The sequence below is a fragment of the Geotrypetes seraphini genome, chromosome 5 (assembly GCF_902459505.1).
Source record: "Geotrypetes seraphini chromosome 5, aGeoSer1.1, whole genome shotgun sequence".
Taxonomy (NCBI): domain Eukaryota; kingdom Metazoa; phylum Chordata; class Amphibia; order Gymnophiona; family Dermophiidae; genus Geotrypetes; species Geotrypetes seraphini.
In genome coordinates, this window is record NC_047088.1 from 46,065,015 (window position 1) to 46,082,035 (window position 17,021).

Consider the following 17,021-nt stretch of genomic DNA (forward strand, 5'->3'; position numbering starts at 1 on the left):
GCCGACAATATAAAATGTTCTGTTCCCATTACCACATCTTTCCTTGTAAACATGCTGATTGTTTCTCTTTCTTTTTAGACTACTACTTCGATTTTAGCTAACTGCATGAATATGCAAAAAACTGAAAATATCCCCCCCCCTTGACAAAACCACACAAGAGGTTTTTTGCACCGGCTGGCACACTGAGTGCTCTCTGCTGCTCCAACAGTCATAGAGTTACTAGATTCATAGACAACCCCGCGAAAGACAAAGGCGTGCGCCGAAGAAAATTACAGTTTTTAGGGGATCCGACGGGGGTTTTGTTGGGGAGCCCCCCCACTTTACTTAATAGAGATCGCGCCGGCGTTATGGGGGGTTTGGGGGGTTGTAACCATCCACATTTTACTGTAAACTTAACTTTTTCCCTAAAAACAGGGAAAAAGTGAAGTTTTCAGTAAAATGTGGGGGGTTACAACCCCCCAAAACGCCCCCACAATGCGGCGCGATCTCTATTAAGTAAAGTGGGGGGGTTCCCCTACACACACCCCCGTCGGAGCCCTAAAAACAGTAATTTTCAGCGGCGCGCGCCCCCGCGCTGCGCTCAATTGTCTGGGAGCGCCTTTGTCCCGGCGCGCTTTTGACCTGACACCGAGTTCCTATGAACATCAGAGCAGCACAGAGAATTCAACGTGTCACCCAGCGCCAAAAACGTCTCGCATGGTTTTGCAATAGGATGGGGGATAATTTCAGTTTTTTGCATATTCATGCAGTTCGCTAAATTCTAGGCAGCAGTCTAGAGAGAAAGAGAAACGATATTGCTGCAGCAGGGCTGTCGGGTAAGATTTGCCTCTTTGCGGATGATACCAAAATCTGCAGTAAGAGTTAGACACCCAGGGTGGTGCGAATAACGTGAAGAAAGACCTAGTGAAGCTTGAAGAATGGTCTGAAATTTGACCGCTAAAAATTGAATGCTATGAAATGCAAGGTCACGTGCATTTAGGCTGCAAAAATCCAAGGGAACAGTACAGTTTAGGGGGTGAAGACGGAATCCAAGCCGTATCCATTTTTTTGCATTTCTAAACAGAACTTTATCTTGTGATTTTTCCAAGCGTGAAGATATTTTAAGCACTCACCTTATGGCCAAATTTCAATCAAAAAAACAAGCAATGCCTGATTGGCTTTAACCTGCCAGCGATCTACACACATGTGGTATGTCAGCTGTGCAAGACTTACAACATTGGACACGACTCGTTCCAAAAACTATGAAGAAAGTACCAAGTTCATAAAAGTCACTCACCAGCTGGCAGAATTAGTTAGATATGGACATGGGCTGATTTTTGTTCTAAGTCTTTTAGGCCATAGAAATAATGCAAGGCTGAAATAAAGCAAATAGCCATGGTCCACTTTGGTTCTAAAGGGCTCAATTAATTGTAATACTGTCACACTATGCATCTAGCCATCAAATGAACACTAGATAGCTGCTGGAGACACCTTTAGATGGATTCAGGTAAATTATATACTTACTAGTGTTTAAGCTCATTACATTAATGGGTGCTAGAATAGATGTGTAAACTTTTAGTACAATAAGGTGCTGAGGCTTTTCTTTCTTTGCTTCCTGCTCCCCCTGTCCAGCAATAGCCCTTCTCCTTTCCTTTTACCTCCCCCCCTGCCCAGCAGCACGCCTTCCCAGCTCCCCCTGTCCAGCAATAGCCCTTCTCCCTTACTTTTACCTCTCTCCTCTCCTGTAGTACCCCTTTTCTCTTCCCTACTCTCACTGTCCGCTAGCCTGGGCAGCCTCAGGGCTTTTGCTAGGCCGGCCTGCCTCGCATTATCAAAGTGGGCCGGCCTAGCAAATGCCCCGCGGCTGCTTGATGAAACTGCGGCTGCTGCCGTTGCTGCTGGTCCGGGGGTGAGAAGAAGAGGTGTCCCAGCAGCAGCAGCATAGTCAGAAGGCAGTAAGTCAGCCGGCGTCAGAGATCGGGGCAGGAAATCAGCTGAGGCAGGTACTGCGCATGCGTGGCATGCTGCCACGGAGTTTGAAATGCGCATGCACGCTAAGGGTTTTATTATAGTGGATAGTTGCTCCTCAGTTGGAGCTCTGTTTTCTCAAAAAAACACCCAGGAAGATCAAGTTTTATTAAAATTTGTTACACCGCCAAGTCAAATTTCAAGGCGGTATAATACTGAAATCCCACTCAGTCTTCTTTTAAAACTATATTTGTTTGAATTACTGTTCAATGTATCTTCAAATTTACTTATCTCAAATGTTGCAGGCAGCCACATTGAACGAATATAGTTTTAAGAGAAGACTCAGTGGAGAAGATTTTTATAAAAGTTAATATTAAAAGGAAGAAAGAATCATAAGAAATATATAAGAATTAGAATCAAAAAGGAAGGGGGAGGTTTTGAAGGATCAATGAATGAAATGTGGAATCTTGTCAGACTTGGCCGAGGTTTATTCCCTGTCACCAAGAAGGTTTCCGAGATCCTTTTCCTCCCCTTTTCTTTTACACCTTATGCTTTGACCAGTGGGATATTCCTGTTATTTTGGAGTTATTTCAGTGGGTCTCCCTTACCATCTTTATTGTGTGCATATAAGTGTGTAACTGTGTTTTCTCACCCAAGCTTTCCTTTTGGCTCCAGTCACTCCATGTGCTTTCAAGACAATATTTATTTATCTTCACTCGCACTCTGACTGTGCAGCACTCATCAGGAAAACATTTTCTGCGTATGATGAAACTGCGATTCTTGTCGACCTGTGAGCAGTCAGGAATAAAAAAAACCCCAAAAAACAATGACGGTTATGTTTTTTTTTTTTTGTTTTACATTCTGCAGTGCCTTCCTGAAAAGACAAGACAACTTTTCACTCAGTGACTTTGCTAACATCTGGCTACTCGGATTTAAGCAGTGTATTTCTGTTTTTATGGTCTTATAATTTTTCCCCAAATGATTTAAAAAAATGTCTTCCTTAAAAACAAATCCACGATACAGTTGCTAGGGCATCCGTATGGAAAACCATACTAAACATTTGTTTTTAATTAGATTTTCTCAAGCTAGTCCAATCTGACAATAATAAAATGTTGACAAAATAAATTGTTTATTGGAAAATCATGTAGCGTTATCTTATGATACTGTGATATTTGGAATGTATATGAGAAAAAAGAGTCAGATATCATCGAGTAACAATAAACTTTTATTGATCATGACAGGAGTTGCCATCCAACATATTACTAATAACTGGAAAGATCACAGTAGACTTAACTTTAATTTCTGGTGAAATTCGTTGTGTCACTTATATAGAATGGAAAGATCACTGGCGGTACAGAATGGAAAGTATAAAAGTTTTATAAAAATATGGGAGCCATTAACATCTTTTTGTCATAATTAAATGCCATTTTTCTATTAATTAATTATACACCACTTGGTGTTGAAAGAGGGGAAGGGTTTAATGGGAGGGTTTATGATCTTATAATGAATAATGGGCTTAGAAGGGGGGTGGAGGGAGGGTTGCATTTATATTTATAAGATACAATGATAAGATGTTCAAGTGATCTAATTAATAGTGTTTATTATGATTTTTGTACACTTGATGAAAGTTTAAAAACGAATAAAGAATTAAAAAAAAAAAATGTTGACAAAATATTTTAACTGTTTCCAAAAAAGTAAAAGACATATAAGAACATTTTTTTTGTTACATATAGTAAGGCAACTATCAACTTAAACATAAAATGCTAGTTTTCATTTTTTGTTTCAGTTACTTGAATAACCAAATTTATAAGTGCATTAAGATGTATACTGAGGGTTAATTTTATAGATCTGACTGCAGAGCAACATTTTACATGCTCAAGTAGGCCTTAAGAAACTTATGTACATTTATTTATTCCATAAAAACACAAGTGCAGCGAAGTCCTCGTTACAAAACTGTTACAGTTACATGCATAAGCACACAATTGGCAATCCACTTTAGGTGACCTGTTTTAGAATGAGGGGATTAGACGGTAATTTCCTAACAAGACAAACTTTTGAGAACCAGGTACATAGGTTGCATCAAATTTATGAGTATAAAGGCTACATATGTGCCTATGTCCCATTCTAAAGTTAACCCCAAAGGAAGTACGCACAGATACTGTATATACTCTTGGTCTAAGATAGGTGTAAATATATGCGCTTGTGTGTTAGTAAGAACTGGTGTCTATGCATTTGTAGAACGTTCTAGAGTTGTACCAAACAGCATATTTTTCTACTCGCCTTTGGTCATGCCCCACTTTATTTAGTTGATAAGATTTTCATTAGCTTCTCAAAGGAACAATAGAAGATCTCATGCTCTTTTCGTATTTCCCTCTGTCAAGGGTTGCAAAAGTAAGAAATATCGGGCAGCTTTTTTATGATAAGGATTTTTGACACTTATTATTTATATCTCACTCTTATGCACATTTTAGAAAACAATTGAAAACTTACCTTTTTTCAAAATATTTGGCTTGTATTGAAAAAACTTGCACTGCTAAGGATAACTATGGTAAATTGTAACCTATAAACTCTATATTGTCTTTATTGGTATTAGACCCTAGTATGTATCGAATTAGGACACAACCCTGTATTGTAAACTCGTACTGTAATTATGTAATTTATTCCTCCTTTTACTAAACCGTGATAGCGGTTATTAGCGCAGGGAGCCGCGCTAATAACCTGCACTGCTCCCGACCCTCTTAGGAACTCTATGAGCGTCGGGAGTCACGTGGAGCATTCAGCGCAGCTTCCTGCACTAATAACCGCTATCACGGTTTAGTAAAAGGGGGAGATAATAACTATCGACTGTATTTTATGTACACTTCCCCCTCCCCATTCGCGGTTTTGGCAATCACGATTTCACATATTTGCGATTTTTTGGGGAGGGGGAAAAAAAAGAAAACCCCGCATAGTTTAGCCTTCCCCCTGGCATCCCGGGCTCACCTGGTGGTATAGCAGGCTTTCGGGGCAGGAGCGATCTTCCTACGCTCCTGCCCCGTGTAGATTGCCAATAGTAAATGGCTGCCGTGCGCTCCCGCCTTAGTCTCGAGAGACTACGGGAACTAACGGCAGCCATTTTCTATTGGTGATCTGCACGGGGCTGGAGCGTAGGAAGATCGCTCTTGCCCCGAAAGCCTGCTAGACCACCAGGTTAAGGCCGGGATGCCGGGGGGAATGCGGGAGGGAGGTGGGGGTGGGTCAGAGCCAGACCAGAAGATATTTGTGGTATTTCACCATTCACGGTCCAGCTCTGCCTCTATCCCCCGCGAATCCGGAGGGAGAAATGTATGTTTAACCTGTAACCCATTCTGAGTTCTTTGGGGAAAATGGGATAGAAAATGAATTAAATAAATAAGATACCGGTAATTAAATGTTGTTTAATATTAATACAAAAGTATGATGAATAAGTATGTAAAATTTCTCATTGAAATTCAAAGTTGGTGCTGAGAAAATGGCAAAAAAAAGCTTTAGAGCAGGGGTGTCCAACCTTTTGGCTTCCCTGGGCCGCATTGGCCGAAAAAAAATGTTTCTGGGGCCACGCAAACGCTGGAGCAAGATAGAGGTGGGAGCCGGCAAGATGGTAAACACCCGGGGGCAGCAGAGGAAAACTCTGCATCGCCCTCAACCGGGGCCACACAAAATACTTCACGGGGCTGCAGGTTGGACACCCTTGCTCTAGAGCAGTGTTTTTCAACTTTTTTACACCTATGGACCGGCAGAAATAAAAAAATTATTCTGTTGATCGGCATCGGTCCGTGGACCGGCGGTTGATGAACACTGGGCTAAGTCGTGGGCCAGACCCCGCCCATCTCTACCCAATGTCCACCCCAGATCCCGCCCCCCATAATAGTACTAATTGCACCTTGCACATCCCGTGCCTCATCTGGAAGCCTTCCCTCTGACGTTGCAACGTCAGAGAGAAGGCTTCTGGTTCAGGCGCAGGATGCCCGTAGGAGCCACTGCCCGTGGCTTTGTAAACTGAATCAGTTAGGAAGAGGGAGCTGGCTCGAAGATAACACCGCATCGATCGCACCATGGACCGGCGGTTGAAGAACACTGTTTTGGGCCTGATGCACGTGCTGGCCCTGTGGACCAACAGGAAATTTCTGTGGACCGGTCGTTGAAGAACACTGCTCTAGAGGATTACTTTTTTTTGTCTCACCCTATATACGTGCACTCAAGGACTGCTCTGAATACGTCCACCTGAAATGTCTGCATATTGCTGCTATCTACAGTTATCAAGAGCACTTTCTCAAAAATCACTACTAATACGTGTATAACAATTTACACATAGAAATCTGCTTTCAGACACCTAAGTGGACATCAAAGGCAGTCAGCTTCCTGCCCAACAATCACGCATCGGTGCTCAGCAATTTTAAAGCCGCTGACTGCTGTGGACCGAATCTAACCATGCCCAAATAAAGCTCAGCCATGGACCCAGATGTTATGTGGATGCTAGTTGATATTGAGTGGTGGCACCAGAATTGCTAAGTGGTAAATATAAGACTTGTTAGTTGTGTGGGCTCTCGCACTGAAGGCAGGATACACAAAGCTCTAATAACCCAGTAAAAAAAAAAAAAAATACTGGATTGGGAGCAATTTTGGTTTTCCAGGACATGCTTAGCACAAATAACATGCAAATCATATGCACGCTATTTGTGCCGAGTAGCCCGGTAAAAGGGGAAGAATTGTGCCTGGCACCTGCACACAAGAGCTAAGCAATAGGCACAGCTCTTCTGCACAGGTCTATTATAGTTCCTTATCACGGGAGCTCTGGAGTAGAGAATGACATGGTGATAACTATTTCCCTGTCCCCGTGGGAACTTATTTTCTTGTCCTGTCCCTTTGAGTTCTTTTCTTGTCCCTGGCTCATTCCTGCAAGCTCCATCCTCATCTGCACAAGCCTCAAACACTTTAAAATCATAAGTAGCAACATTCTAGAGCTCAGATTGTGATGTCATAATGCCTCATTCCACCAATGCCTAAGCTCTGTCCTCATCTGCACAAGCCTCAAACACTTTAAAATCATAAGTAGCAACATTCTAGAGCTCAGATTGTGATGTCATAATGCCTCATTCCACCAATGCCTAAGCTCTGTCCTCATCTGCACAAGCCTCAAACACTTTAAAATCATAAGTAGCAACATTCTAGAGCTCAGATTGTGATGTCATAATGCCTCATTCCACCAATGCCTGAGCTCTGTCCTCATCTGCACAAGCTTCAAACACTTTAAAATCATAAGTGTCCGAGGCTTGTGCGGTTAAGGCAGAGCTTACAGGAATGGGGCAGGAATAGGGACAGCGACAAAACTCATAGGGACAGGACAGAGAAATTGAGTTCCTGAGGGGACGGGGAAAAATTTGTCCCCGTGTCATTCTCTACTCCGGAGCTTTATTTTTGTGGGTTTTTTTGTTTGTTTGTTTGTTTGTTTGTTTCTCAGCCATGACATGGACGCAGCTGTTGTACATGTGTTGTATGATTGTGTGTGTCCCGCGCACACCAGCTGTGTTCTGATCATAGGCACAGGACATGCACTCGTACAGCAGAAGCACAAACAGCTACCGGCAGTTCCAGACCCGCTGGAAAATTTGACCTGGTAAGAGGTGGGCGTTTCTTTCTGAGTATCACAAGGAATGTTCATTTTAATACTAATGAGCTCCTTGTAATGCATTTGCAAAGGGTTATTGGTGGCTGCTACTGTGATTGGTAGAAGCCCCCAAGATCCCTTTTGAGCATTGGAGGCCGAGATGCCTTGCAAGTAAGACCGACTACAACCAGCTTACTTGCATGGCAAACTTTTGATAATCTCTCCCTGAATATGGTCAGTGCCCGCATAACCACTGGATTGTCCCTGATTTGCCCACAGACCACCCCAGGACTGTGCTGAAGCAAGCAATTAGAACTGATATTCAGGAGCATCAAGTGCCTTTGAATATCGGCGGCCAGCCTCCTCAGCATAGTTTTAAGCATACAGAAGCTCTTTTGCCCCTTAACCCATGGTGAATATCAAGTCCTTCATTCCTAAATATGGCAAAACCAAAAGATCATGAAAACTTACTGGAAATATTTCCACATCGAGTGCGTCTCCCTTGTATTCCACTTCCGAACGAAGGCAAGCGTCACGCACAGGCCATAGATTATTACTCCAGCTCACAGAGATTTCGTTATCTGAGGTCCTCGAAATGTTCGCAATTCTTGGTGCACTAGGCTTTACTAAAACATATAAAGCTTTGAAGTTAGGTCCTCGGGCTTTACAGGTGATACACACTCTGGGCCAGATTTTATAAGCGGCGTCTAAAATCGGCAGCCGCCTACAAAACTGCATGTCAATCACGCTTAGGCGCCATTTAAGAAATACGGTTAACAATGTCTACCAGAAAACTTAGGCGTCTGCAATATAAGCCAGGGTTTTTCTGGCCTACATAGTAGGCACCTAAGTTCATTAGTGAATTGTACCTAATGGCACCTAAGCCCCGCTCCACCCCTAAACAGTGGTTAGGGGTGGAGCGGGGCTTAGGTGCCATACCGCTGCCTAACTTAATTGTTTTAATTGGCTTTAATCAGTGTGGTAATTGACCACGTCATTTAAAACAAATTAAAAACTCATTTTAAAAAAAGTAGGTACCAGGGCACGTCTAAGAAATGAGATAGCGGGAATACTCCAATGAGTTTGCAACCTATCCTTGAAAACTGGAGAGATTCCGGAGGACTGGAAGTTAGCAAATGTTACACCTATCTTTAAAAAGGGGTCAAGAGGAGACCCGGGAAACTATAGGCCGGTAAGTTTGACATCGGTTCCAGGCAAGATGGTAGAAGCACTGATAAAGGACAGCATCTGTGAGCACATCGAAAAAAATGGGCTGATGAAAGCGAGCCAACATGGCTTCTGCAAGGGAAGATCGTGCCAAACAAACTTACTGCACTTCTTTGAGGGGGTAAACAGCCAGTTGGACAAAGGGGAACCTGCAGACATCATTTACCTTGACTTCCAAAAGGCCTTTGACAAGGTACCCCATGAGCGGCTACTTAGGAAGCTGTGGAACCACGGGGTGGAAGGGGACATACACAGATGGGTCAAACACTGGTTGGCAGGCAGGAGACAGAGGGTTGGAGTGAAGGGTCACTACTCGGGCTGGAGGAAAGTCACGAGCGGAGTTCCGCAGGGGTCTGTACTTGGACCGCTGCTGTTCAATGTATTTATTAATGAACTGGAAACGGGGACGAAATGTGAAGTTATAAAATTTGCGGATGACACTAAACTCTGTAGAAGGGTTAGAACTACGGAAGAGTGTGAGGACCTACAAAGGGACCTAAACAAACTGGAGGAGTGGGCGAATAAATGGCAGATGAAATTCAATGTAGGGAAATGCAAGGTCATGCATATAGGGAGAAAGAACCCGATGTTCAGCTACCAAATGGGGGGATTAGTATTAGAGGGAAGTAACCTTGAAAGAGATTTGGGTGTACTGGTGGATACAACAATGAAGTCAACAGTGCAATGCGCAGCAGCCGCGAAGAAGGCAAACAGAATGTTGGGTATTATCAAAAATGGTATTATGACCAGAACAAAAGAAGTCATCCTGCCGCTGTATCGGGCAATGGTGCGCCCGCACCTGGAGTACTGTGTTCAGTATTGGTCACCGTACCTTAAGAAAGATATGGCAATACTTGAGAGGGTCCAGAGGAGAGCGACACGAATGATTACGGGCATGGAAAACCTTTCATACACTGAAAGATTGGAGAGGCTGGAGCTCTTCTCCCTGGAAAAGCGGAGACTCAGAGAAGACATGATAGAGACCTACAAGATCATGAAGGGCATAGAGAAAGTAGAGAGAGATAGATTCTTCAAATTTTCAAAACATATAAGAACAAGAGGGCATTCGGAAAAATTGGAAGGGGATAGATTCAAAACAAATGCTAGGAAGTTTTTCTTTACTCAGCGGGTGGTGGACACCTGGAATGCGCTTCCAGAGGACGTAATAGGACAGAGTACGGTACTGGAGTTCAAGAAAGGATTGGACAAATTCCTGCTGAAGAAAGGGATAGAGGGGTATAGATAGGGGGCTACTGCGCAGGTCCTAGACCTGTTGGGCCGCTGCATGAGCAGACTGCTGGGCACGATGGACCTCGGGTCTGACTCAGTGGAGGCATTACTTATGTTCTTATGTTCTATAGTGTTGGCGCTGTTATGTCTACTCTGGGATGTCTACTGGTGCCTTATGCCTAAGTGGGAGGGGCCTTAGGTGTCTGGGCCAATCAGAGCCTTAGGCTCCTCCCTAGTATATCCTAGGATGCACAAGGAAGGGGCCATTTTGTAAGGGGCGGGTCTGCCAGTCGGAGCAGGTAGGCATCCCTCTGGCTGGACTTCCTGAATAAGGTAGGGAGGGGCAGGGGAATGGTTAGAGAAAGTGGGCATCTCTCCCACTGCAGGAGGGGGGTGTAGAATCGAGGGCACGGGGGGAGTTGTTGGGAGGGTTGGGCGATTGCGAGATAGAGTGGGCATCTCTCCCACTGTGTGTGTGTGTATGTGTATATAGTCAGGGGTATGGGGGGAGTTGACGGGGGAGGGTTGGGCGATGGCAGGAGAGAATGGGCATCTCTCCTGCTGCTGTGTATGTGTAGAGTCAGGGATATGGGGGAGTTGTTGTTGGGAGGGGGTAGCAGTGTCGGGTGTTAAAAATGACAATCTAGTATAATTGACACCCTGGGCCAATCATTTTTTAACCCCAGCCTCCTTTATATACATTTTTTTTTTTTTTTTTTAGTAATCTATCTCTCCTTGCCAATTTCAGGGCACAGACTGTAGAAATCTGTCCTGTACCAGTTCTACTTCCCAACTACTGGAGTTGCTACCAAAGATTGCTCTAGCCGTGGATCATGATCTGATTTTGTCATTCACAGAACTCAAACCGTAGAAATTCTCCCAACGTTGATCCCACTTGCCTACCTCTGGGGCTCCTGTGAAAGCTCACTCCAGCTATGAAGTCATTTAAGCTTTGTTTGAATTGGATTCCATCCTTTTTTCTGTATTTATGCATTCTTGCAGCCGTTTAATAAAATCTGCTTTTCTTTTCAGTTGCAGGAACAACATTCTGGGCTGCTGCTCTAAAAAAGCACCAATCAATTTTGAACAGGGGAGTGGTCTATTAAAGGAAAGTGGCCAAACAGAATTGAAATCTTGGCTTTTAGGCCCAGGTGCACTAAGTCAGTGATCGTTGCTAAACCAGCTTTGGCTGCTTTAGCGACGATCACATTTGCCGACCCGATGCACAAAACGGCTCACTGCATGTTTTTCCCCTTGATCGCCCATTTTCTGATCCAGCCATGCAAATTAGCTAAAACCCCTGCAAACTAGCCAAGCAATTGATATAATAACATTGCTTGGCTATGCACAAAAAGAAACCAGGGGTTTTAGCGATCCACAAAAGTGGCTGGTCAAGACTTGTCACCGATAGTTCAGCCCTTTTTCTTTTCATGGACACAGATGCTGTGTTTGTGTTACACACACACACAATATCTGCCACATAAAAAAGAAAAAAAGCCCTCCCCCCGATGATGGTCCTTCCTGATGTCTTCCTGACAAATCAGCACTGGGAATTGACCCCTCCCTACGGCAGTGAAAATGGCAGGAGGGATGCCCACTTCCTCCTGTCTTGCTGAACCCACCCCCCATGTAAGAAAAAAAGACAGGACACATGCCCACTCCTTCCTGCCATTATGACCTCCACCATGTGAGAAAAAATGGCAGGAGGGATGCCCACTCTCTCCTGCCAATGAAGGCCACACCCCTGCACCAGGCAGCCTACCCCCAAACCATCCTCTACCCTTCCTTCTTCCTCCTTACACAAAAAAAGACAGGAGGGATGCCCACTCCCTCCTGCCACTGGAGGCTCTCCTGAACCCCCACCACCACTGAACCCACCCGGTACCTTTTTCACAAGTTGGGAGCAGGAGGGATGCGGTCCCACATGCTCTGAGACCTGCCAATCCAAAATGGTGGGCCTTCCGCTCCACAAACGCCTAAGGCCCTTCCCAAGGGCCAATCAGGGCCTTAGGCGTATATCCCGTGCATTACATGCTGCAACAGGGAGGGGAAGGCCCGCCATTTTGGACATGGCGGGCTTTGGAGCAGTTGAGACTGCATCCCTCCTGCTCCCAAATTATGAAAAAGGTACTGTGTAGGTTCGGGGTGGGTGGAAGTTTTTGGTGGAGCATTCAGTGGGAGGAGGGAATGGGCATCCCTTCTGCCTTTTTGGGGGTAAGGGAGTAGGGTAGGGTAGGGTTGGTTTGGGGGTGGAGGGCTCCATTGGCAGGAGAGAGTGAGCATCCTTCCTGCCGATTTTTGAAGGCAGTGCAGGGTGTTGGCAAGGCAGGAGGGAGTGGGCATCCCACCTGGTGATTTTCACTGTCAAGGGGGGGGAAGAGTCAGTCCCCCATACCAATTCGTCAGGGAGATGTCAGGGGGGTCATCATCAGTTGGGGGGCTTTTTTTCTTTTTTTATGGGGCAGATATTGTGTGTGTGTACCACACACACAGAGCATCTGTGCTCATTAAAAAAAAAAAAAGAAGTTTCCTGCCCTGAACAGCTGAGTGGCAGGAGGGTGTTTTGGGGCTTCCCTGCCTCTCAGCTGTTTGGGCTTCCCCTGCCGGCTCTGTGCATGTGTGAGAATCGCTCTCATAGCAATCAATCAGTCGGGAGAGACAGGGATTACAAGGAACCTCCATGTGAATCATTAGCATGCAAAATTTTTAGTGCATCAACAGCTCTTTTAGAAATCAGCCAAAAATCTGATTGGAGCAGACCCTCGTGGTCTTACCAATCCTGTTTAGTGCATCTGGCCCTTGGGGGGGAAGTATAAAACTCTGAGTTAAGAGGTTGGAGTAGAGTGGAGGAATAGCCTAGTGGTCAGTGCTGCAGGCTTTGATCCTGGTGAACTGGGTTTGATTCCCACTGTACCTCCTTGTGGCCTAGGGCAAGTCACTTAACCCACCATTGCATCAGGTAAAAAAAACAACCCCAAATACTTAGATTTTTTGCCCACTAAGGACAGAGAAAATACCAGCATATACTGTATACAGTACTGGTAACATCTAATAAATGCTATAGAAATGATTACTAATAGTAATAAGCTGCTAGTCTGGCCCACAGTTGTCATAGATGAAGGATAAGTCTTTGGGGCATACCCAGACAATTGGGTTTTCAGGATGTCCACAATGAATAAGCATGAGATTTGCATACCAGGGAATGGGTTGAAGAGCAATGCTCTTGAGCAGTGGTTCCCAAACCTGTCCTAGGGGACCCCCAGCCAGTCAGGTTTTCCAGATATCCCTAATGAATATGCATGAGAGAAATTTGCATACCTGTCACTTCCATTATATGCAAATCTCTCTCATGCATATTTATTAGGGCTAGCTTGAAAACCCGAGTGGCCTGATGATCTTCCAGGACAGGGTTGGGAACCACTGCTCTAGAGTATCTCTCAGCCCCAATAATCTAAAGGGGCCACCTTTTGGTGGGAATGGAAGATAATATAAAATAGGAGGGAATGATCTCAGTGTCATTGCCAATAAAGGCTGATGGCACCAAATCTCACACTTGGCTTTGATCAAGTTGGAAACATAAAGAGACAGGAAGGAATTGCTGGTTCAATAAACGATGCTCCTCTCAGAGAGGAATTGCCGCCTTTTCACAGATAAGAAGTCCAGCTGTCAAGAACAAAATATTGGATACTAATTACACTGCCAGACTAAATTTAACCATATCAAACAAGCTTGCATGTGCTTTAGCAAATCACATCAACAGACCCTTTCACCCTTCCAAAATAAAGCGGTTAATAACGCCACAAAATTACAAAACATTTGAAAAAATATTGTATAAACATGGGATATCTAAATGTGGATAAAACATGCTTAAACTTACGGATGGAATCAAGGTCTACATCACTGTAGATTGATCTAATTTTCTCAGAACTGTCTGTGATCATGAAATAGATTTTCCCTTCCTTGGGAAGTTCAAGTTTTGAAAAGTGACATCCAATAGCTATCTGGTTCTTATAGCTATACTCATGGCACTGTTGATCACTTTTTAGGTTTCCATATCTGAAAAAAAAAAAAAAAATGCATGCAAGCTCTTTCATTCAAAGCCACAGCAAAATGAAGGGAAAATAGCTCCACATCACCCCCCCCTCTCCCGGATTCTATATACGGTACATAAAATTGTGACCATGTCCAATTTAATATGGGTCAGATAGAGAAAATACTTGTAAAACGCTTTGGATGAATCTCTTCATGAAAAGGCTATTAATAAATCCCAGTAAATAAAACCAAAATAATAACTTAGTAACAAACCAATTAGTGCTAGCAAGCAATTAGATACTAATTGACAATCAAAATTTACGTGCATTATCTTGCCTATGCCTATAACTTTGCTGCGGATCTTGGTGCTAAGCTTATTCTACAAATGGCACCCAACTTGGAGAATCATTTATAGAATGGCACTTAAGCACATTTTTTCTAGAACCACATTTAGAATTTACCCCTTAGCACGTGGCCTTGATAACAATTACTGCATTGTTCTGACAGTGCGTGCTAATTCACACTGTGAATGCATTTCTTCCTGAACAGACAGCAGATGTAAATCAATCACTAAATCAAAAAATAAAAGCATTCCCCCTACCGCTGTTGTCCCTCTCCCTTCATGCTGTGCCTTGCCTTCTGGCCTGCCCCCCCGGTGTTATCGTTGGGCCGGTCCACAGTGCAATCAACGTGGCGTCTTCGGGCCGGCTCCCCGAGTGCTGCATTGCACAAAGCTGTGGGCAGCAGCTCCTCGCGTGCGTCCCGCGCCTCATCTGGAAGCCTTACCTCTAACGTTGTGACGTCGGAGAGGCTTCCGGTTCAGGCGCAGGCAAAAGCATGCTGTTTTCCACCGCAACAACCCTTCCCAGTGTATTTTCCTTAATTGTGTTCTCTTTCTCTATAATATTTTAGTTCCAACCTTTTTTTCTTTTTATTCCTATTTGTGCTTGGTTAAAGCATCCTTGAATGTAGTTTTATTTTGAAATACTTGAATGTATTAACTACCCCTATAGATGTCTACCAATTTTAAATTTGTATTATAGTCAATATATGTTTTTACTAATATTGTACACCGCCTAGAACTCTGATTAGGCAGTATAAGAAATTTTAAATAAACTTGATATGATCTTAAAGATTTAAGAAACAAGGGGTAGGGGATGGTATTCGATATACTACATGTGGTACAATCAAAGTGGTTTATATTGTTATTACAGTATATCCAGGTACTTTCTCTGTCCCTAGTGGGCTCACAATCTGTTTTAGAACATGGGGCAATGGAGAGTTACATGACTTGCCCAGGGTCACAAGACACTGCAGTGGGAACTGAACCCAATTCCCCGGGCTCTCAGTGCACAGCACTAAAGGTGTTTTTATGTCTTTAATACAAACCTGTAGTACAAAATGTAGCTGGTATCAGGAGGTACACGCTTCCCAGGCTGCCACGTACAATTCATGTATTCTTTGTTGTACCAAACACAAGTGAAGTTGGTAACAGAAGTGGCTGGATCTCCTTGTAATGGAAAAGCAAGCATCAATATGCATGTTTATGCTAGATTAAGTTTTCTGTGACTTCCCTTCCTCTCTTCTACGAGACAAAACAAAAACACCTTCTATGGGTATGTACTCGCAGGCACATACAAGAGAAATCGACAAAGAGTTATTGTAATTGGTGAGAAGTGGAAAGCACGGCAGTACATCTTTGGAGAAGGTGACAAACTTAGATGCTAGGATTCAGGGACTGTGTTGACGGTCCCCTCGCTCACCTCAGCTTGTGTTTAATATCTTTATATATATATTATTTACCTTTGCCAAAAGATGAAGTAGAGATAAACAAATATCAGCTGGAGAATAAACCCCCCCCCAAAAAAAACAACACATTACTGCTCCTTAAGTTCAAATCCCTGTAATCAATGGCATAGCGAGGGTAAGAGGTACCACTCCCCCCTGCCGGGGTCAGTTCAGGGGGAGACTCGCAGGGAGGGTTCATGTGGCAGGGAGTGGGCATCCCTCCTGCCAATTTTGGCTGGTGCAGGGGGGTTTCTGCAGTGGCAGGAGGGAGTGGGCATCGCTCCTGCCTCTATTCTGTTTCCGGGGTGGGTGGTTGAAGGGTGGGGAAGGGGTCAGGGCCAGCATAGCATTTAAAAAAAAAAAAGTGAATGTTTATTAAAGATTTTAAAATCAGTAATACTATAACCACAACATCAGAAAACACCACCAGAATATAAAAGAATCCCCAAGCCAACCCTCCCCACCTCCACCCTATCAAATCCCCAACATACCTATAAGTACTTTGAAATTTTGGGCTGTATCTGCCCAAGTTCGTACTAACTGGCCAGGAAAGAACACAGTAGCACTAGTACAATGCAGTAGAGACAAAAGAATCCAAATACAAAACATCTTGGTGACTTAATATAAAGTTATACAGAGCCTTTGGTCAAATACCATAGTTCAAAATCATACCATTGCTTCTCAAAACTGTGCATAAGAACATAAGAATTGCCACTGCTGAGTCAGACCAGTGGTCCATCATGCCCAGCAGTCCGCTCACGCGGCGGCCCTCTGGTCTAAGACCAGCACCCTAACTGAGACTAGCCCTACCAGCGCACGTTCTTGTTCAGCAGAAACTTGTCTAACTTTGTCTTGAATCCTTGGAGGGTGTTTTCCCCTATAACAGCCTCTGGAAGAGCGTTCCAGCTTTCTACCACTTTCTGGGTGAAGAAGAACTTCCTTACGTTTGAACGGAATCTATCCCCTTTCAACTTTAGAGAGTGCCCTCTTGTTCTCCCTATCTTGGAGAGGGTGAACAACCTGTCCTTATCTACTAAGCCTATCCCCTTCAGTACCTTGAATGTTTCGATCATGTCCCCTCTCAATCTCCTCTGTTCGAGGGAGAAGAGGCCCAGTTTCTCTAATCTTTTGCTGTACGGCAGCTCCTCCAGCCCCTTAACCATCTTAGTCG

At 44.1% G+C, this 17,021-nt stretch overlaps 1 protein-coding gene across 2 annotated transcripts in view; it reads right to left on the reverse strand.

Moving 5' to 3' along the window:
- The window catches only part of IL13RA1 (interleukin 13 receptor subunit alpha 1), an 87,399-nt gene that overhangs the window by 25,740 nt on the left and 44,638 nt on the right, over nt 1–17,021 (reverse strand). For both annotated transcript variants that reach the window (XR_004539535.1, XM_033945372.1), the window contains exons 4-7: nt 15,452–15,572; nt 13,908–14,086; nt 8,045–8,199; nt 2,600–2,735 (exon numbers count right to left, since the gene is read on the reverse strand). Coding sequence is in view for 1 of the 2 variants with exons in the window: in XM_033945372.1 (XP_033801263.1) it covers nt 2,600–2,735; nt 8,045–8,199; nt 13,908–14,086; nt 15,452–15,572 (591 nt within the window). In the remaining variant the exon portion in view is untranslated. The remainder of the gene's footprint in view (nt 1–2,599; nt 2,736–8,044; nt 8,200–13,907; nt 14,087–15,451; nt 15,573–17,021) is intronic.